The sequence below is a fragment of the Odontesthes bonariensis genome, chromosome 13 (genome assembly GCF_027942865.1).
Source record: "Odontesthes bonariensis isolate fOdoBon6 chromosome 13, fOdoBon6.hap1, whole genome shotgun sequence".
NCBI lineage: Eukaryota > Metazoa > Chordata > Actinopteri > Atheriniformes > Atherinopsidae > Odontesthes > Odontesthes bonariensis.
Genome location: NC_134518.1, coordinates 38498482 through 38520753, shown reverse-complemented (window position 1 = coordinate 38520753; position 22272 = coordinate 38498482). Strand labels below are relative to the sequence as shown.

The 22272-nt window shown below is 45.0% G+C and overlaps 2 protein-coding genes across 3 annotated transcripts in view; one reads left to right on the top strand and one right to left on the bottom strand.

The window, feature by feature from the left end:
• Positions 1–1328: 1328 nt before the first annotated feature.
• Positions 1329–19494, top strand: exosc3 (exosome component 3). The gene is made up of 4 exons (XM_075482054.1): positions 1329–1595; positions 2028–2177; positions 17947–18098; positions 19030–19494. The coding sequence occupies exons 1-4, from the start codon at positions 1371–1373 to the stop codon at positions 19235–19237; spliced, it is 735 nt and encodes a 244-aa protein (XP_075338169.1). The 5' UTR covers positions 1329–1370; the 3' UTR covers positions 19238–19494.
• Positions 19495–20380: 886 nt separating this feature from the next.
• The window catches only part of b4galt1l (DP-Gal:betaGlcNAc beta 1,4- galactosyltransferase, polypeptide 1, like), a 41628-nt gene continuing 39736 nt past the window's right edge, over positions 20381–22272 (bottom strand). For both annotated transcript variants that reach the window (XM_075482053.1, XM_075482052.1), the window contains exon 7: positions 20381–22254. In XM_075482053.1, coding sequence (XP_075338168.1) covers positions 22125–22254 — 130 coding nt within the window. In that variant the 3' untranslated portion in view covers positions 20381–22124. The remainder of the gene's footprint in view (positions 22255–22272) is intronic.

Sequence of the window (22272 nt, the reverse complement as noted above, 5' to 3'; positions counted from 1 at the left end):
TGATTGTGTTAAATGTAGGCTGATTGTGTTAAATGTAGGCTGATTGTGCTAAATGTAGGCTGATTGTTCTAAATGTAAGCTGATTGTGCTAAATGTAGGCTGATTGTGCTAAATGTAGGCTGATTGTGCTAAATGTAAGCTGATTGTGCTAAATGTAGGCTGATTGTGCTAAATGTAAGCTGATTGTGCTAAATGTAGGCTGATTGTTCTAAATGTAAGCTGATTGTGCTAAATGTAGGCTGATTGTGCTAAATGTAGGCTGATTGTGCTAAATGTAGGCTGATTGTTCTAAATGTAGGCTGATTGTGTTACATGTAGGCTGATTGTGTTAAATGTAGGCTGATTGTGTTAAATGTAGGCTGATTGTGCTAAATGTAGGCTGATTGTGTTAAATGTAGGCTGATTGTGTTAAATGTAGGCTGATTGTGCTAAATGTAGGCTGATTGTGTTAAATGTAGGCTGATTGTGTTAAATGTAGGCTGATTGTGTTAAATGTAGGCTGATTGTGTTAAATGTAGGCTGATTGTGTTAAATGTAGGCTGATTGTGTTAAATGTAAGCTGATTGTGTTACATGTAGGCCACTTGCACATAACCATTTGCAAAGCTGTACTAAGTGCTGGAGACATGTACAAAGCATTTGAAATGTGATGAACGTAATGAGAAATGCCATTCTGTTCTGAGACGCCGCCTGTTAGTTTGGGGATTTGTCCATGTCATTTTGAGAATGTCATCTCAGTTTCAAGAAATGAGCCGAACCAACCGAGAAAGACTGTAAAAAAGAATATATCTGCAAAGTTTATAGCTTTATTTATTTTTTTGTTATCGTGCCCCCCCCCTCCATACCCTTAACCCCTCGCTGCTGAAAAAAAAAGGCGATTTTCACATTTTCGGATGTTTTTGTTTCAATTCAATTCATTTTTATTTATATAGCGCTAAATACAACAAATGTCATCTCAAGGCACTTAGATAATAAAGTCCAATTCAAGCCAGTTGGAATTCAATTAATTGTAATAATAATTATTCATAAAATATTATTATCATTATTATTATGCTTGAAGTTGTAGTAGTGGTTTTCCACCGATACATGCCATTCTGCTCACACCTCTGAACCAGAACCTGCTGAACAAGGTTTTTCTCCAGATTTTAGGTCAGAAATAAAAAAGCAGAAACATAATTCTTCAGTTTATCCTCTGATACACTGAACCACCAGATCAAGAACTGATAATAATAATAATAATACTAATAATAATAATTGATGATTGATCAGCTGCACTGGTTGCATAAATGTGACCTGAGGTCCTCCTGCCGGCAGGCGGCGCTGCAGCTGCTTCCGGAGCCACATTCAACAACACCGCCGCGCAGCAGCAGCATGTTTTCCAGTCTGAAGGAGAAAGTTGGAGAGGTTCTGTTACCGGGAGATGAGTTCTGCTTCGAGGCCGAGGACACCATCTCTCTGACGGAGAGCTCGAAGCCGGAGCGGGCGGTGTGCGGGCCGGGGCTGCGGCGGAACGGAGCCCGGCTGGTGGTGTCCAAGAGCGGCGTGCTGAGGCACAAGCCTCCCCACACCTTCTGGATCGACTCCCAGCAAAGGAGGGTGAGTTACATTCCGGTTCTGTGGGCTAAAGGAGGTTCTGCTGCGGGAAGAAACCGCAGCCGAACCCGTCAGAGAGCCGAGCAGAACCTTTAGAGAAGTTCAAGTTTGTTCTCAAAGTTAAAACCGATGAAGAAAACCGCCGCAAAATTAAAATTAACAGAATTTAAAGGGAGGTCGGAACATTTATTTGAATTGGCTCTATATGAACGAATTGGATTATTTTATGAATAATTATGATTACAATTAATTGAATTCCAATTGGCTTGAATTGGACTTTATTATCTAAATGCCTTGAGATGACCATTGTTGTATTTGGCGCTATATAAATAAAAAAAAAATTAATTGAATTGAATTGAACAAGACGAGATTAGACGGCAGGGAATCCAGTTTGCGCTGCATGCTGGGAGCTGAACGTGTCCCCCTTGTCCTCAGTATGTTCCCGCCAAAGGAGAGACGGTCATCGGCATCATAACGGCCAAATCCGGGGACGTCTTCAAGGTGGACTTTGGAGGAAGTGAGCTGGCATCTCTGTCCTACCTGGCGTTCGAGGGAGCCACCAAGAGGAACCGACCCAATGTGCAGGTGAGACACAGACCCAATGTCCAGGTGAGACACAGACCCAATGTCCAGGTGAGAAACAGACCCAATGTCCAGGTGAGACACAGACCCAATGTCCAGGTGAGAAACAGACCCAATGTCCAGGTGAGAAACAGACCCAATGTCCAGGTGAGAAACAGACCCAATGTCCAGGTGAGACACAGACCCAATGTCCAGGTGAGAAACAGACCCAATGTCCAGGTGAGACACAGACCCAATGTCCAGGTGAGACACAGACCCAATGTCCAGGTGAGACACAGACCCAATGTCCAGGTGAGAAACAGACCCAATGTCCAGGTGAGAAACAGACCCAATGTCCAGGTGAGACACAGACCCAATGTCCAGGTGAGACACAGACCCAATGTCCAGGTGAGACACAGACCCAATGTCCAGGTGAGACACAGACCCAATGTCCAGGTGAGACACAGACCAATGTCCAGGTGAGACACAGACCCAATGTCCAGGTGAGACACAGACCCAATGTCCAGGTGAGACACAGACCCAATGTCCAGGTGAGACACAGACCCAATGTCCAGGTCACAGTACGTCTGCTGGGCTGCAGTCGCCATGGTGACAGAGACACATAAAGTTGTGTATCGTCTGCATAACTGTGATAATTGATGTTAAAATTCTGCAATATCTGACCCAAAGGGAGCATATACAAGTTAAACAGAAGAGGTCCAAGAATTGACCCCTGGGGGACTCCACAAGTCATGGCCACTCGCTCAGATTCATAGCTGCCAACTGTAACAAAATAACTCCGGCCTTCTAAGTAGGACCTGAACCAGTTAAGGACCGCTCCAGAAAGTCCAACCCAGTTTTCCAGCCTGTGCAACAGGATTCTGTGATCTACAGTATCAAACGCAGCGCTGAGGTCCAACAGAACCAGGACTGAAACATTACCAGAATCAGTATTCAACCTGATGTCGTTTAACACTTTGACCAGAGCTGTTTCAGTGCTGTGATGACGTCTGAAGCCTGATTGAAACTTATCAAGACTTCCACTTTCATTCAGAAAGTCGTTGAGCTGGTTAAATACAACTTTCTCAATAATCTTGGATATAAAAGAGAGGTTAGAGACAGGTCTGTAGGTGTTCATCATAGAGGCATCTACAGTTCTCTTCTTTAGGAGTGGCTTAATGGCAGCTGTCTTTAGTGACTTGGGAAAAATGCCTGATGCCAGTGAGCTGTTAACTATTCGTAGCAGATCACTTTCTACTGAGGTAAAAACAGTTTTTAAAAAGTCGGATGGTATTATGTCCAGAGTGCAAGTTGTTGATTTCAGATGCCGAACTGCACTGGAAAAAATGTCCCTCCAAAAATAAGTAAAAAAACAACAAATAAAAGAAGTTTTTGCTTGAAATAAGCAAAAAAATCTGCCAATAGAACTAATGAAAATCAGCTTGTCAAGATTTCTTGAAATAAGATGTGATATTTGGGACTTTTGAGATAAAAGTGATCTTGAAATTAGCTCAAAAACCTCTTCAGATGAAAAAGACTTTTTCACTTAACAAGATATTCAAGATGTATTGCATTAAAACAAGTCCCTATATCTGGCTGAAATGGTGCTTGTTAGGCAGTTGTGTCTTATATTAAAGGTGATAGAGAAAGGTTGAATGGGGCATTAATCCTTGTTCTGTGATGTGATATGTAGCTCAAAAAAAATTGGTTGGGTCTGTAATGGCTTAGAACCTCCCTAAAAGGCTCTCTGAAACAGCTGTTACTATGCTGGGTTTAGAATGCATCTTTTTCCCTTATTGGCGTCGTTTCAGAGCTTATCTGGCAACCTCATTATGAAATGCAGGTAGGTGTTGGCGCTATTCGGTTGCCGTTGCTTGATTGGCTGCCCTTGCTCTCACTGGAAACAGAGCTATAGAGTAATACACCGACTGAAAACAGAGCTATAGAGTAACGCACTGACTGGAAACAGAGCTATAGAGTAACGCACTGACTGGAAACAGAGCTATAGAGTAATACACTGACTGGAAACAGAGCTATAGAGTAATACACTGACTGGAAACAGAGCTATAGAGTAACACACCGACTGGAAACAGAGTAACACACCGACTGGAAACAGAGCTATAGAGTAACGCACCGACTGGAAACAGAGCTATAGAGTAACGCACTGACTGGAAACAGAGCTATAGAGTAACGCACTGACTGGAAACAGAGCTATAGAGTAACGCACTGACTGGAAACAGAGCTATAGAGTAACGCACTGACTGGAAACAGAGCTATAGAGTAATACACTGACTGGAAACAGAGCTATAGAGTAACGCACTGACTGGAAACAGAGCTATAGAGTAACGCACTGACTGGAAACAGAGCTATAGAGTAACGCACTGACTGGAAACAGAGCTATAGAGTAACGCACTGACTGGAAACAGAGCTATAGAGTAATACACTGACTGGAAACAGAGCTATAGAGTAACGCACTGACTGGAAACAGAGCTATAGAGTAACGCACTGACTGGAAACAGAGCTATAGAGTAATACACTGACTGGAAACAGAGCTATAGAGTAACGCACTGACTGGAAACAGAGCTATAGAGTAATACACTGACTGGAAACAGAGCTATAGAGTAACGCACTGACTGGAAACAGAGCTATAGAGTAACGCACTGACTGGAAACAGAGCTATAGAGTAACGCACTGACTGGAAACAGAGCTATAGAGTAATACACTGACTGGAAACAGAGCTATAGAGTAATACACTGACTGGAAACAGAGCTATAGAGTAATACACTGACTGGAAACAGAGCTATAGAGTAACACACCGACTGAAAAGAAAGCTCATCAGAATCAGAATTCGTTTTATTGCCATTGTTAGTGAACAGTGTTCACTAACTAGGAATTTGCTGCGGCGTAAGGTGCAAACATGGAACATAGGATATAATAATAAAAAATAAACAATAAAAATATATGAATATAAAATGTACAAGGTGTGTACAACAATACACAGTATCCAATATACAGAGCAACAACAGTGCAGCTTCATTAGTGCAGTTTTAATGATGGTAAAGTGACTGGGGCAGGTTATGAGGTGATTATGAAGTGTTCATAAGTCCAACTGCACGGGGTGTTGCGGCTTCCAACACAAACCTTTTAGCCGCTCAGAGTTTGAGGTTGGGTCCTTAGGTTCCTTAATTTGTGACGCGCTACTAATTTATGGCAAGAGATAGGCTACGCTGAGATCCAAGATATGCTTTTGTTGCTTTTATTGAACAAACCGCACAGAGTTATCACAGCGCAGCAAGGATGAATTATTGTAAAGATGAAAACCAGCGGATGAAACGGATACATAAGGTGATGAATGAATATATGTGGCGTGGCGTGGCGTAGCGTAGCGTAGCGGTCAACAAAATTATGGCTACTCCCAATCCTGACTCTCAATCATCTGTGTCACCGGTGAGTCCACACCTTTACGCACACACACCTCCGCACGCACACACGCCCACTCCCATATGAACCACCCCCTCTGCAACATACACACTCAAACTAATTGTGCTCCTCAAATTTAACCTTATATGTCCCTAACACACCAGCCCCGAATTATTAGGTCACACATAATAATTCCCATTTCAAACACAATAGGGGACATAATAAATCACATCATTTTCAGAAAATGTACAAAAAATTACTAATAAATTGCTCAAGTCCATGAATAAGCCATCACAAAATATTCCTTCTTCTGGTCATTTCTATGACCGATTAGTACAAAGTCCAGTTCAAGTCCGGAAAACACAAAATCCATAGAGGTCAGCAACATCCTCGTGCTGCCTCCTTCTCCAGCAACAGACACACCTTGGATATTGGTCTGTCCAAGCAACTGGTTCTTGTCTTAATCCGAATTTGACGCACAAACCCCTTTCGATCCGGAAAGGTTTGCAAAACATGTCCCATAATCCAAGAATTACGAGGTGCTGTACTGTCCATCAGCAAAACTATATCTCCTGCGACAAGGTTTCTCTGGACCCCAGTCCATCTCTGTCGTTCCTGTAACAGAGGCAGGTACTCCTTTGTCCAGCGTTTCCAGAACAGATCAGATATGTACTGGACTTGTCTCCATCTTCTCTGTGAATACAGGTCTGCTGCTTGGAACTCTCCAGGTGGTAATGAAGGCCGGGTTTTAAGCAGTAACAGATGGTTCGGTGTCAGTGCTTCCAGGTCGTTAGGATCCGTAGAGGCCTTGGTGATGGGCCTGCTGTTAATAATGGCTTCCACTTCACATAGAACTGTGTGGAGTCCCTCCTCATCCAAGCGCTGTACCTTTAGGGTGGAGTTAAGGACTTTCCTCACCGATCTTATCAGCCTTTCCCACACTCCTCCATGATGTGATCCAGCAGGGGGGTTGAACGTCCACTTAATGCCCTTTTGGAGTAACACATCATGCACCTGTGCCTGGTTCCACTGCGCAATTGCTGTTTTTAGCTCACGTTCTGCACCCACAAAATTTGTCCCATTGTCCGAACGCAGCTCACGGACCTGTCCTCTTCTGGCTACAAAACGTCTTAGTGCATTTATGAAAGAGTCAGTGTCCAGAGAAGGTGCCACCTCGATGTGAATAGCTCTCAATACAAGACAGGTAAATATGACACCATACCTCTTCACTGTACTCCTCCTGCTCCTCACTTCAATGGGTCCAAAATAATCAACTCCCACGCAAGTGAATGGGGGTTCGTCAGGCTTGAGCCGGTCTGTGGGCAAATCTGCCATCTGCTGGTAAACTGGAGTAGCATTAAGTCTTCTGCAGATGGTGCATTTGGACAGAACTCTCCTAATGGCAGTGCTTACTCCTGTCATCCAGTATTTCTCCCTGAGCTTGGACAACATGTGGTTGCGGCCGCTGTGTCCTACCTCTTGATGTATATTTCTCAGCAGCAGGGTAGAAATATGAAGGTCTTTTGAGAGAATAATAGGATGCTTAGACTCCAAAGGCAGTGCTGCTTTACTAAGTCGTCCTCCCACACGCAAGACTTCATCCTCCAGCCTTGGACACAACTTGTACAGGTGACTACTTTTCTTGACATTTTGTCCCTTTTCCAGACACGAAAGCTCGTCCAAAAACTTTCTCCTCTGGCAAAACTGAATTATGGCCAGCTCAGCCTTGTCAATGTCCTCCACTGTAAGAGCTCCCAGGACAGCTGCGCTTTTGCTCCTTTCCTTCTCCATTATTCTCTGTTGCCGCATGCTCTCTTCACTGTGATTGACTATCAGGCCTTTTCTCTTCCTACAGGACCATAACCATTCCTTGTATTTCAGCCACCACGCCACAGCTTTCTTTAATCGGATCCATGAGGAATAATGATGGATCAGGTGAGTAGTGGGATCCTCTCCAGCTTGTACAGCATTGACAACAGCACTTTTCTTCACCTCTGGATCTTCCTGGGGGAGATGGCTCACAGGCTCAGGGTTCACAGGCCATTCTGTTTCAGGTTGGCAAAGAAACGGAGGTCCCGCTAACCAGAGTCTGTCCTTCAGAAATGCCTCCACTTTGACACCTCTGGATGCTGCGTCGGCTGGATTTGAAGCTGTATCCACGTACCTCCACTGGGCAGGGCGAGATGATTTCAGTATCTCCGAAACACGATTAGCAACAAACACCTTGAACCTGGAGCTTTCGTTGTTAATGTATTTCAGCACAGAAACACTATCAGTCCAAAATACAGATTCCTTAAGACTCATGTGTAGCTCTTTCTCCCACAGGACATTCATGCGGCTGGCCATTGTTGCAGCAATCAGTTCCATTCTTGGAATTGTAACTGTCTTCAGTGGGGCAACACGAGCCTTTCCCATAATGAAAGCACTGTGCATTTGGAGGTGCTCATTCTGTAACAGCAGGTAAGTGACTGTACCATAGCCTTCCTCAGAAGCATCGCAGAAATGGTGTAGTTGCGCAGTAATAACATCTCCAAACTCCAGAGGTTTTAGACATCTGGGTAGCTCAAAGTTGTCCAAAAGGTAAAGCCCTTGCACCCACGTAAGCCACTCTTTGGAGACAGTCTCTGGTATGGGGTCATTCCAATCAACTCCTCTTCTGCACAAATCCCTCAAAATCCTTTTTGCTATAAGAACAAGGGGACTTAACATACCCAGAGGGTCATAAATAGAACTTACAGTTGAAAGGATGCCTCTACGGTTGAGTGGTCTGTCCTTCCATGCAATTTTGAATTTGAAGGTGTCTGACTTGATGCACCACTCTACACCCAGCACTCTTTCCATGGGCACAAACTCCCGGTCCAGGTCCAACTGCTCCACGCTTTTAGCTCTGTGGGGCTCTGGGATGGTCTTGAGCACTTCAGATCTGTTGCTGTTCCACTTGGTCAAACAGAATCCCCCTTTAGCGCACAGAGACATGAGCTCATGACTGAGGGTCAGTGCTTCCTCCTCTGTTGCCACTGCCACCAAACAATCATCCACATAAAAGCAGTGCTGCAGCTTGTCTACCGCCTCCTCCTCATGCTCATGACCAAAATCTTCTGCACATTTCCTGAGGGCAAAGTTGGCGCAGCTAGGAGAGGATGTAGCTCCGAAAAGGTGTACCTTCATCCTAAATTCACAAGGTGCTTGGTTCAAGTCTCCTTGTGGCCACCAGAGGAATCGCAGCAGATCAGCATCATCTGGGGGCACTTGCACTTGGTGAAACATAGCTTCTATATCAGCCATGATGACCACAGGTTCCCTCCTGAACCTGGTCACAACTCCAATTAGTGAGCTGGTTAGATTGGGTCCTTGCAACAGCTCTTCATTCAGAGATTGTCCTTTGTAACTGGTCCCACAATCAAACACAACTCTGAGTTTTTTCTTTGTTGGGTGGTAAACACCATGGTGTGGTATATACCAGACTCTGCCATCATTTCTTTCCAGCTCTGAATCAGGAACTCTTTCAGCATAGCCTTTGCCAAGTAGATCCTCAATAAAGGTGTTATACTCCCTGTAAAATGCTGGATCCCTCTGGAGCCTCCTCTTCAGATGGTTTTGACGCTGTTCCACCACTTTTCTGTTATTTGGCATGCTGAGGTTTGAATTTTTCAAAGGCAAGGCGACCTGGTAATGACCATTGAGGTGTTTGGCTGACTTTGTGACCATGTCCATGAACCTCAGATCTTCCCTGGACGGACCCACTTGTTCCTCCACAGCTGATTCTGGAAAGTCCATCTTAAATTGCTGTTGCCACAGTTCATCCAAATTCACAATGGACACACGGTTCACAGTTACTGACTGCTCACAGTAATTGGCCCCTCCACCGTTTCCTGTCAGTGGTCCATTTACCGTCCAGCCCAGCACTGTCCTTATAGCGTAGGGTCCATTATGCTCACTGCGGATGACTTCCAGCGGTTCCATGGCTCGTGGGACATTCGTTCCAATCAGCAACTCGATTCCAGCCTCAATCTGTGGTAAGCAGATGTGTTTTAAATATGGCCACCTTGTCAGATCCTTATTTGTGGGTATGTTTGCTTTGTGTACTGGCATTGATAACTGAGTGTACGCTTTTGGCAACTCAATGAAGCTGTCCTCTTCAAGTGCTGCCACCTCCAGCTCTGGTACGATGTAGCTACTGACCACCTTTTCCTGTCCCATGGTCCTGAGAAGAATGTTGGCTTTCTTCCCAGACAAATTGAGCTTCTGCTTCAGACTCTCAGTACAGAACACTGCAGTACTTCCCTGGTCCAAAAAGGCGTATGTGAGAATGATTTTATTGCCCTTCTTTGCCTTCACTTGGATTGGCACAATAGGAAGCTTACAATCCATCTCACCAGCCCCTGTAAGCCCACTGGATACCAAGGTGTCGTCCACTGTAATCTTGGTGCTTCTCTCAGACGGTTCTGCAGTGACACTGTCCTTATGGAGCACAGTTGGATGTCTTTGGCCACACTTCGAGCAGGAAATCTTCCTTTGGCAATTTCTGCTGATGTGTCCTATACACAGGCAGCGAAAACAAGCACCATTTTCATTTAGGAAGTCAATTTTCCCTTTGTGTGCCATTTTTTCCAACCGCGCACACACATCCAATGTGTGTCCTCCAGTGCAGCAGGGACAAATCTTCTTGGCTGGTGGTTGTATGTCTGTAACTTTATTCACATGTGTCTCGACACGATTCACTGTGGTAGCGAAGCTGGTTCCTCTGATGCTGGAGCGAGGGTGAGGTTTGTGTTTCATTTGTTTAGTTGTTATAACAGTGTCCTGAATGTTTCCAAACACAGGGTCAGTCAGAATTTTCACCTGTTTTCCAACAAAGTTGGCAATATCCACAAATTTTGCTCTTCTGTTGTGACTTTCCTGTAGGTCACATGCGTGGCACCTCCAGCGGTCTCTGAGTTTGTACGGCAGTTTTCTGATGATTTCCAACATGTTTGTGGGTGTGTCCAGATCATTTAAATACTGCACATCCTCCATAGCATTACAGCATCCACGCAGAAAGAGGCCGTACTCCTGGAGGGCCTTCACATCTTCCATTTTAATAGTGGGCCATGACAAGGCTCTCTCCATGTACGCTGCTGCCACCTTTTGCTCATTGCCGTAGTGCTCTTTCAGGAGAGCCTTTGCCTTCACATAACCTCTGTCCGACTCAATGTGCTGACAGCTCCTCACTAGCCCTTTTGCATGCCCTTTGGTGTGCTGTTCAAGGAAGTAGAGTCTGTCACAGTTGTTATTGGTGTTTCGCTCAACTCCATTTTCAAAAGCTTTAATAAACGAATGATACTTGAGTGGGTTACCATCAAAAATGGGAATTTCCCTTTTTGGAAGTGCTGAAAGGCATTGTTGTTGCATTAAAAGTGTTGAGATTTCATTTTGTTTCCTCATTATGTCCAGTACACTGTCATTTTGGGATGCATCAGTTTGTGTAACATTGGTCATAGGATCTTCAGGAGCCATTAGATATCGTTGGAGCATGTACGAAGGACCTGGGAGATCTTTTATTTCAGGTAAGTGAGTGACTTTAGGCTTCACAGCTGTCTGTGTGGTTTCAATTGCATTGGGTTTTAGTTTAACTGGCAGTGATGGAACAAATTCAGTGGCTTTGACATTAAGCTGTTGTTTTGAGCATGTCCTATCATAGTATGAGTTCATCCCATCTGAAACCTTTGACTTTGCTTTACTGCCAACACCGCTTTGTGATTTTATAACACTTAGTTTTGCCATTTCCTCAGCAATTTCATTTTCCAGTAAAAATTGTTCTCTTCTTTTGCGTAGCTTTAACTCCTCTTCATCCAATGCATGCTTTTCCTTTAATGCCTTTTGTTTTGCTACCAAAACTGCAAGATTTGTTTCCGTTGTTAAGCGAACAGATGAGCGTGATTTCTTGGTTGCATTTGAGATGCTGTCACAGGGCTGTAGTTCATCTTGAGGATCAGAAACAGACAAATCCTTGCTTTTTCCGACAGGAATTTGTACTGCATGGTTTATTTCCTTTGTTGGTTGTTCAGAAGTATTTGTCTGTAGTGGTAATTCATTTGATTTTTCATGCGGATTTTCCTTTATCCATTTTTCCACTTGTTCCTTGAATGCATCACTGTAATCCATAATACTTGAAAACCACTCATTTTGTTTTTTATCTTCATCATCAGGAAGTAGTGGCAATAATTCGCAGTGCAGTTGTGTAGCCTTTTTACACAGTGCAGTCAAGTTATTCAGTTGTGAGGAGATTCCAGTTACATTTTCTTTTGAGTTCATGTGCGCTTTTATTTGCGGGATAAGCTCCTTGATTTTATTAACGGCACTTTTGCGCTCATGCTGCAACCGTGCGATTTTATTTTCCAAAGCTTTGACCGTCAGTTTGCTTTCCCTTTTTTCACGTTCCATGTTTGAACTTTCAGCAACAGCGTTTATTTGACTCATTTCCTTTAGATTGTATTTTGTATGAAGCAACACAATCACTATTCATTCAAGAGCGTATTTAAATCCATCCATAGACATTGCATTTTAAATTCATTGACAGTGCAGATTCGATCCAAGCAATTTCAACAAGCAATTGGCCTTCCTTTAGACAACATCAGCCGCCACTTATGCCACCAAGTCCCGACATCAAAATCCAATCAAACACGGAGAAGTTGCGCCACCATCAATGCGTCTTGCAACCAGCGTAACATCCATTTAATACATATTGTCCTCATTTCACACAATGCATTCCAATCGAAGCGGATTCCTTAATCCACAAACAATTAACAGGTTCAGGCCTACCTGTTCCCAGGTGAATGGATGGCGTGGTGTGGCACTTAGCTGTGGCTCCTTTGTTTGGCTTGTGGTGACTTGGTTCCTTGGTTCCTTGGAGCGGCTTGATGATTTTCACTTTTTTCTTTTGCGCCAGGTTTTGTTGACAAATGTTGCGGCTTCCAACACAAACCTTTTAGCCGCTCAGAGTTTGAGGTTGGGTCCTTAGGTTCCTTAATTTGTGACGCGCTACTAATTTATGGCAAGAGATAGGCTACGCTGAGATCCAAGATATGCTTTTGTTGCTTTTATTGAACAAACCGCACAGAGTTATCACAGCGCAGCAAGGATGAATTATTGTAAAGATGAAAACCAGCGGATGAAACGGATACATAAGGTGATGAATGAATATATGTGGCGTGGCGTGGCGTAGCGTAGCGTAGCGGTCAACAAAATTATGGCTACTCCCAATCCTGACTCTCAATCATCTGTGTCACCGGTGAGTCCACACCTTTACGCACACACACCTCCGCACGCACACACGCCCACTCCCATATGAACCACCCCCTCTGCAACATACACACTCAAACTAATTGTGCTCCTCAAATTTAACCTTATATGTCCCTAACACGGGGGAAAAACTGTTTTTGTGACGGGAGGTTCTGGTCCGAATGGACCGAAGCCTCCTGCCCGAGGGGAGCGGTGCACATAGAGAAGGGTCAGCTGTGATCCCACCTGCTCGCCCCAGAGTCCTGGACAGGGGTGGAGCAGTGATTTTAAATGTGGGGGTGTTCCAGGGGGGGCACATGAGCACCACATCAAGTCGATAGACTGTATATAAAAAGGTCAAACCTCACAATAGAGATACAGTATCATAATTTACATATTTTTAATCACAAAATGTAACATTTAATCACTATCACGGAGTTATCACCGTGGATTTACTGCAGGCTACGAAGTTCCTGAAAAAAACTCTGCACTTCATGGCTTGATTGAAAACTCTCGAAAATATATAATTGCCCTCTCAAGAGTATGATTCTGATCACTATTTTTTTTTCCCCATTAAGTTCCGATGTGTGGCTTGGGGGGGGGTCTCACTAATACAAAATTATTATGACTTGATCAGGTGCAGTGACAATGCATCCTTGTTCATATTTTACCAAACATCCTTCCCTTCCAAACATCAAAACCAATCAGATAAACTCAAAAGTGCACTGTCGTAACATTGAAACAAACTATTCACTTCTCAATAGCTGAACACTATTCTAGCATACTTTGTTAGATATACAGTATATAAATATCACTGCAAATATTGAATATAATTTTTTTGGATGAATGTTATTTTAAATCATTCAACAAAACTAGGATTTAAATTCTTCTTTTTGTTTGACAGTCCACAGGTCTGGCCAGTCACTACTGATGTATACAGAAAAAAAAATAAAATGATGCATATCTCTCACCCACTCACACTATTGTGATCACAATATTCATCAGCAGGACCTACGCACCCCCCTCTTTACATTAACAATCTGGGCAAAGTGGAGATGCATTTAGCTGCCTTTGAATACTCTGACCTGGGGGTGGTAGCCTGGCTCCTGTGTCTGCCCACACTGACCTGCTTCAGGTTGGGGGCTGCCAGGGCTGCTGGTTTCATGGCTGGGGTCTGACTGGGCCTGATCTGGGCCTGATCTGGGTCTGATCTGGGTCTGACTGGGCCTGATCTGGGTCTGACTGGGCCTGATCTGGGTCTGATCTGGGTCTGATCTGGGCCTGATCTGGGTCTGATCTGGGCCTGATCTGGGCCTGATCTGGGCCTGATCTGGGTCTGACTGGGTCTGACTGGGCCTGATCTGGGCCTGATCTGGGTCTGACTGGGCCTGATCTGGGCCTGATCTGGGTCTGATCTGGGTCTGACTTGTGCTTCTTTACAAAGAAGTCTTTTCATTGTTATCTGTCCCTACACAAAATAAGACAGCCGGATAAACCTCAATATTGTGTTAATCTTAAACTATTTGTCTCCATTCTTGTGCTTTAACTTACTTTAAAACCAACTCCAAGCCGAGCTGCTATAAAATTAAACTAGATCATGTAGGTCAGTCAGTTTAAATACCCCGGCTAAAGTTATACTTTTATACCTTTATAATAACAAACAAGCTTCATGGACATTGTAACAAATGCCCAAAGATCATATCAGTTTCATCTAACGTTACAGTTATGAAATCCTTATGAACTGTGTGATTACACACTTACTGAAAACCAACAATGATATGTTTTTTTTAAAGTGCTACATAGCTTCATGCTAACGTGACATTAGCCTTTCATAACTTTAGCCTAACAATTGGCAACAAAATCTCTTCTCTAAATGTGCAGTCTTTAAAAACAAATGATTCATTTGGAAATCACATTAAAACTTAACTGAAAATGATGTATTCCACCAAAGTAGGTTCACTCTGACAGTGGGTTAAACAGGACACTCTCTAACCCTGACACTCATTTCAAAGGCGCCGCGTTTCTCACTCATCTTTCAACGAGACTTGCCTGTCAATCAACTGGAGTGACACCTGAGGTGTCCAATCAGGTTCCAGAGGTGGCCGTTCGGGAGCCGGCTCTTCTTTGGGAGCCGAGTCAAAAGAGCCGAGCTTCCCATCACTAGCTCCGACTGTTCGTCTCTGACATTTCAAATTTCCCGGGCTGTGTCGCGGACAACAGTCTGTGATTGGGTGAATGTCCGTTCAGTTTGACCAATGCCTTTTCGTGCAGCGTAGGGGAGCTGAGGTGCGCTCCTTTTTGTATGTTGGTGCACTACGAGGGTGGGCAAACGGGTTTACCTTTGGAAAATGTGGGGGGGGGTGAAATCATCTTGCTGTAAAAGTGGGGGTGTCGAAACACCCCCATCCCCCACGGGTGCGACGCCCCTGGTCCTGGAGACGTGCAGGTCATGGATAGATGGGAGGCTGCGGGTCGTGGATAGATGGGAGGCTGCGGGTCGTGGATAGATGGGAGGCTGCGGGTCATGGATAGATGGGAGGCTGCAGGTTAATGGATAGATGGGAGGCTGCGGGTCATGGATAGATGGGAGGCTGCAGGTCATGGATAGATGGGAGGCTGCAGGTTAATGGATAGATGGGAGGCTGCGGGTCATGGATAGATGGGAGGCTGCAGGTCATGGATAGATGGGAGGCTGCAGGTCATGGATAGATGGGAGGCTGCAGGTCATGGATAGATGGGAGGCTGCAGGTCATGGATAGATGGGAGGCTGCGGGTCATGGATAGATGGGAGGCTGCAGGTCATGGATAGATGGGAGGCTGCGGGTCATGGATAGATGGGAGGCTGCAGGTCATGGATAGATGGGAGGCTGCGGGTCATGGATAGATGGGAGGCTGCAGGTCATGGATAGATGGGAGGCTGCGGGTCATGGATAGATGGGAGGCTGCAGGTCGTGGATAGATGGGAGGCTGCAGGTTAATGGATAGATGGGAGGCTGCAGGTTAATGGATAGATGGGAGGCTGCAGGTTAATGGATAGATGGGAGGCTGCGGGTCGTGGATAGATGGGAGGCTGCAGGTCATGGATAGATGGGAGGCTGCGGGTCATGGATAGATGGGAGGCTGCGGGTCATGGATAGATGGGAGGCTGCAGGTTAATGGATAGATGGGAGGCTGCAGGTCATGGATAGATGGGAGGCTGCAGGTCATGGATAGATGGGAGGCTGCAGCCGATCAGCTTCTCAGCGGAGCGCACAGCTCGCTGCAGTCTGTCTGTCCCTGTCAGAACTGACCCTCACTGAGCAAGCTTTGTGAAACTGTCCTCTGTGAAATGCGCAGCGCAAAGGAAAAGTCGGCGGTTGTATGTACTGGGGATGCTGTTAAAAATAAATGAAAGCCATTGATCGCGAGCATTGCTTTCCGGGATCGTAGTCCGCTTTCACAGCCTTGGAAGGCTCACCTGTTCCTGTTTCTCGCCGAAGGGGCGTGTCTGAAACGGGGGGGCTGAGTGGATTTGGGTGTGGGGGGGGCGATTGATGAAAAAGTGACGTCACTTTTTCACAAACACAGATTGGCACTTTTTCTGGGGGATATTAAAAAAGGGGAGTACTTGAAACAGAGGTTCTGCCACTTGCTGGCACTTGGTGTGTCCTCCCCACAGCGGGGAGACTCAGAACTAACACCAAAAACGGGAAAAAGACGATTTTGATTCTCTATCCCCTTTAAGTGTAATGAGATACTCAATGAGACGAATATACTTGGTAAGATTTAGATTTTTTTCAGTGTGTTTCCTGTAGGATTTTTTAATCAACAATATTAAATTGTGACATAACATCAGAATTATTTCTAGTTTTTAGACACAGATTAGTTGAATGTTTTGTCTAATCGTTTTGATTTTTTGGCTAAAAAAGTTGGCAAATTGGTTGCATTTCTCAGTGGAGAGGAGGTCTGGGTTTGACTGTTTAGGAGGATTTGTGAGTTTTTCAACCATAGCAAACAGAGTTCGAGACTTGTTGACATTCTTATTAATCATTTCAGATAAATGCAGCTGTCTGGCCTTGCACAGCTCATTGTTATAACTACGCAGGCTTTCTTTGTACAGCTCATAGTGAATCTGAAGCTTTGTTTTCCTCCATTTATGTTCAGCTTTCCTGCATTCTCTTTTCAGATTTTTGACCGCAGTGGTGTTTCTCCATGGGGTTTTCTGTTTGATCAAGGTGCTCTTTGTTCTTATCGGTGCAACAGCTTCCATTACATTCATTATTATTATTATCATTGCACTCATTGTTGGTAACATAGCTATGGCCTCCCTAAACTGAGCACTTGTTTTCTCATTGATGTTCCTCTTCTTAACTGAGAAGCTGGTTGTTTGAACATTCTGAGTGATCAATAATCAGGCCAAATCAATAACCACAACAGAGGAAATATCAACACCTTTAGAAATGAGCAGGTCCAGAATGTGACCTGGAAGGTGGGTAGGTTCTGTTGTTATATTATTATGGGCAGTACCATCCGTCATATTATCTATGTGAATGTTAAAATCCCCGGTCAAGATAGAATGATTAAAATCAGTCGAAATAACAGACAATAATTCAGAAAAATCATCAATAAAACTTGCACAGTATCCTGGAGATCTGTAAATGATTAAGAACAGGATTTTAGGAACACCCTTTAAAATAAAACTCAGATATTCAGAAGAAGTGAAATTTCTTTACACCGGATATATCACCAGTGATGTCAGAGCTGTGACATCATCACATCAAATCTTTATTGTCACTATGCAGGCACAATGAAATTTAGTTCAGGAGCTCTTGGCTTTGTATACACAAAAAATATAAAAAGATATCTAAATAATATACAAGAGAATAAAAATAGTAAAAGTAATAAAGTAACAAAGTAGAAAGTTAAAGTGCAATCCGGTTATTGTATGACTATTGTACATATTGCAGCATAAATAAGTCAAATCAGCACCTGAAAATCTCCTTCAGGTGGGCTCACCTGAGGCTCCGCCTCTGCTCCCGAGGCTCCGCCCCTGAACCTGCTGCCTGCTTTAGCTGCTCGTTGGTTGGTCTGAAGCGTACCTGAAGCCCCTCCCTCCTGTGTGTCACCTGTGCAGGTGGGCGACCTGGTGTTCGCTCAGTTCATCATCGCCAACAAGGACATGGAGCCGGAGCTGGTGTGCATCGACGGGTCGGGCCGGGCCAACGGGATGGGAGTGTTTGGAGGGGGCGGCCTGCTGTTCAAGGTCTCTCTGGGGCTCGTCAGAAGGTAACTCACCTGAGAACGCTCACCTGAGAACGCTCACCTGAGAACACTCATCTGTAGGGTTGGGAACTGATAAGACTTTTACGATTCCAATTCCATTTTCGATTCTGCTTAACGATTCGGTTCTTTGTCGGTTCCCTTATCGATTCTCATTTGGAGAAAAAGGACAACAAACCGGTCGATCAGCATCAACTTTGTTTAGTTTAGAAGTAACACGAGTCATGACCTCACAAACCCAACAACAGTGAGGTCCACATTGGTCTATCCTGGCCTGGGTAATTTAACTCTTCCTGCTCTGGTGAAAGGAGAAGCTGGAGGTAGAGGTGAACTGGGGGTAGTACCACCAGCCTCTGGCTCTGAGCCAGTCAGGCTCTGTCTCTCATGATTTCATCTAAATGTAATGCCTGAGAAGGCATTCATTTAACCTTAACCGTTACTAACAGCAGCTTTTACAATGAGGCAAATGGTGCTAACATGATAGGCAGTGTTTGTTAGTTAGTTAGCTGCAGTGTTAGCCGAGGACATGCTAACGTTGCTAACGTTGCTGGGTTCAGATTCACCAACGTTAGTCCGGAGCCGATCGAAAACGCGACATTCATTCATAGTTATTGCATGTTGGTAGTATTTCCTCCCTTTGGTGAAATATTCACTTTGCAAGTTGCCCTGTTGTCGTCTTTTTTAGGGATGTGTAACCAAACTTTCGAGCGTTTGTACCGCTTGGGCGCCATGTTTACTGTTGGCTGCTGGCTGCGCTGGACTCGCCACGCAACGCTGCGTGGTGACGTCATTCGCGCCCACTGGAATCGATAAGGGAATCATTTGCAAAATCGCCAAACGATTCCGAGGAATTCAAACACAGGGAACCGGTTCTCGATTCCCATCCCTACGCCTGATCAAACGATGAGAGGATGCTGACTCTGGTTGTGTCCCGCAGGCTGCTGGCCCCCCACAGCGACGTCCGGGCCGACCTGGAGCAGACGTTCCCCTGCGAGCTGGTGGTGGGAATGAACGGCCGGGTTTGGGTCAGAACCTCCAGCGTCCAGCAGACGCTGATCGTTGCCAACCTGCTGCAGAGCTGCGACACCATGACGAGCCAGCAGAGGCAGCAGCTGTTCAGGAGGGTCCAGCAGGGGGCGCTGTAGGCCCGGGCCGGGTCAGCGGGGGGCGGGGCCATAGGTGTAAGGGAACAGGAAGTCATCACCGATTCATCAGTTTGTTTGAAAATCTTTTATCCAATGAAAACAAGCTTAGCAGATGCAGTGCTGTGATTGGCTGGCTCTTCAGACCCCAGCCAATCACAGCACTGCTGGTGTACTTCTTTAAGGATTACCGGTCAGGATGCTTCTGATCACATGATGCGACATTTGTGTGTTTGAAATAAAGTTGTGTTTGAACTTCAGTCTGAACCATTTATTTCATGAAATAAATATATATGAGCATAGATATGTATAGAATGGCTAGATGTCTCGGAGTAAACGTCCGCAGATGGCGGCCATCTTACCACAGGCAGCTCTCTCGTTGTGTTGATGGTGAAACATTCAAACATTCAAGACATAACTTGCTTAATTCTCAAACGTTTAGGTTATTATAAACATCAAAGTAGTAATCTAATTATCACATTACAGACGAAGTCCATATTTATTTTTTAAATAAAAACGTAAATATTTCACGTTTATTTGCCCCATGACTGAACTTTATTTACCCCTTGGGATGACTCCCTCAGGGAAATTCAAGTCCCCAGTAGCTCCAAACACACACATAGGATCTCTATAAATCTAAAATACAGTATAATATAGAATAATTCATATAATATAGCATTAAAATATAATTAATATAGAATAATCTAAAAAAAGTGTAAAAAAAGAATATAGGCTATACAAGATATACAAAGTAAAGAGTTAAATAAAATAAGTTATAGCACTACGGTTGAGTTATTGCCCATATTGCACTACACTTGTGTTAATTACACATTGTATGCACACAGTCTGACCATAAACAGATAAGATATTGCACAGATGACCGAATAAATAAAATATCGCACAGGGTCTTTCAGTATGTAAAATGGTGTAAAATCAGAGTAATAGCGTCAGAGCAGATCACTTCCCGTAACTATGGTTACCTCAGGTTTGGCTGTCTCCCGGACATCTCACCCTGTGGTAAGATGGCCGACTTGTGCGGACGTTCTAAACTCAGACGTAACACATCTAGCCGTTCTATACACATCTATGATGGAGATTACCCGTCTCCATGGAGACCATGGGAAGGACCAAACGTTCTGACACAGATCTGAGTTCAGCTCTTTTATTGGTCACTGGCTCCACCACCCCAGTTAAACCAGTTAAACCAGTTGAACCAGCGGCTCACATTAAGGCACATTACAGGTGATAGTTTCACACGGGCAGTTTTTGGTCTGCAGGTAAACAAACATTCAGGAAAACACACTCGCTCGCTGATCAATAATCAGACGAGCTCGTCCAGCTGTCAGGTGACCTCACAGGATCAATAATCAGGTGACCTCACGGGATCAATAAAGTCTTTGGTGCCAGCAGCTGTGAGAAGGACACTTAGAGATCAATAAATCAATAAAATATCTACAGATTCCAATGTTTAAACTAAAGTATCAATCAGCACATTCATCAATAATCACAATAATCAATCAGGAGCTGGTTCTGTTTAAAGCCGATCTGGGTTCAGAACCATCGATCAGAACTGATTATCAATCACACCTCCCAGGTCAGATCTGACTCTGAACCGGACCCAGTTCCAGAGGGCCTCAGATAGACCCGCTCCTGGTCCAGATTCTGGTCCAGATTCTGATCTGGTTTCTGGTTCAGATTCTGATTCGGTTTCTGGTCCAGATTCTGATCCGGTTTCTGGTCCAGATTCTGATTCGGTTTCTGGTTCAGATTCTGATCTGGTTTCTGGTCCAGATTCTGATCCGGTTTCTGGTTCAGATTCTGATCTGGTTTCTGGTCCAGATTCTGATCCGGTTTCTGGTCCAGATTCTGATCCGGTTTCTGGTCCAGATTCTGATCCGGTTTCTGGTCCAGATTCTGATTCGGTTTCTGGTCCAGGATCTGGTTTCTGGTCCAGATTCTGATCCGGTTTCTGGTCCAGATTCTGGTCCAGATTCTGATTCGGTTTCTGGTCCAGGATCTGGTTTCTGGTCCAGATTCTTATCCGGTTTCTGGTCCAGATTCTGATCCGGTTTCTGATCCAGGATCTGGTTTCTGGTCCAGATTCTGATCCGGTTTCTGGTCCAGGATCTGGTTTCTGGTCCAGATTCTGATCCGGTTTCTGATCCAGATTCACGGAGCAGGAAAACCACAAATCATTTCAGACGCTTCGGCGCCGCTCGTCCATGTGTAAACAGCGTTTTGGACACTGGAACCGGTCACCCGGTCCACATCTGGTCCACATCTTGGTTCTGACTCTGCTTACGGTTTCTGGATCTACTCGTGAACCAGAACCAGGACAGACCGTGTCAGAACCATTCCATTAGAAAGGCTCCGAGACGTTTGGTCGACCAATTGGATCCGGTTTCATCCAATCGGCTCGTCTGATGACCTCGCCCACTAAGGTGCGATTGGTCGATTCTGCTCGGACGCAAACCAGAGAGCAACATTCAGAATTTGCACCAGAACCAGACCAGAACCAGATCTAAATCCCCTTAGCCCCATTACCCAAAACCCGAACCCTGCCGGGTCGCCCCGATTGTCTCCGTTATAAAGCTGGTTCAGGAAGTGTTGCTGATGCAGGCAGCTGATTGGCTGCAGCTGCCCAATCAGAGATGAGTCCTCGAGGCCCCCGCGGAGAAAAGAAACAACCAAACATCAGCCTCTGTGCAAAAACTGGTCCAGCAGGTCCGGTCCGAGCAGACCAGAACTTAAAACTTCAAGTGTCAGCGTGTGGTTTTTACCGCATGAGTCCAGCTCTGCCCCCCCCCACCCCACCCCCAGGGACCCCCGGAGACCCCCAGGGACCCCCCCAGGGACCCCCGGAGACCCCCAGGGACCCCTCAGGGACCCCTCAGGGCTTCCCCACGTCCACCGTGATCTTGGTGTACAGCTCCAGCTTCTCCAGGCTCACCACCTTGTAGGTCAGAGAGTTGATGCCATCTTTGTTCATGGTGTCTCTGGTGTGCGCGATCCGGTCGAACCTAGAACCAGAACAACCA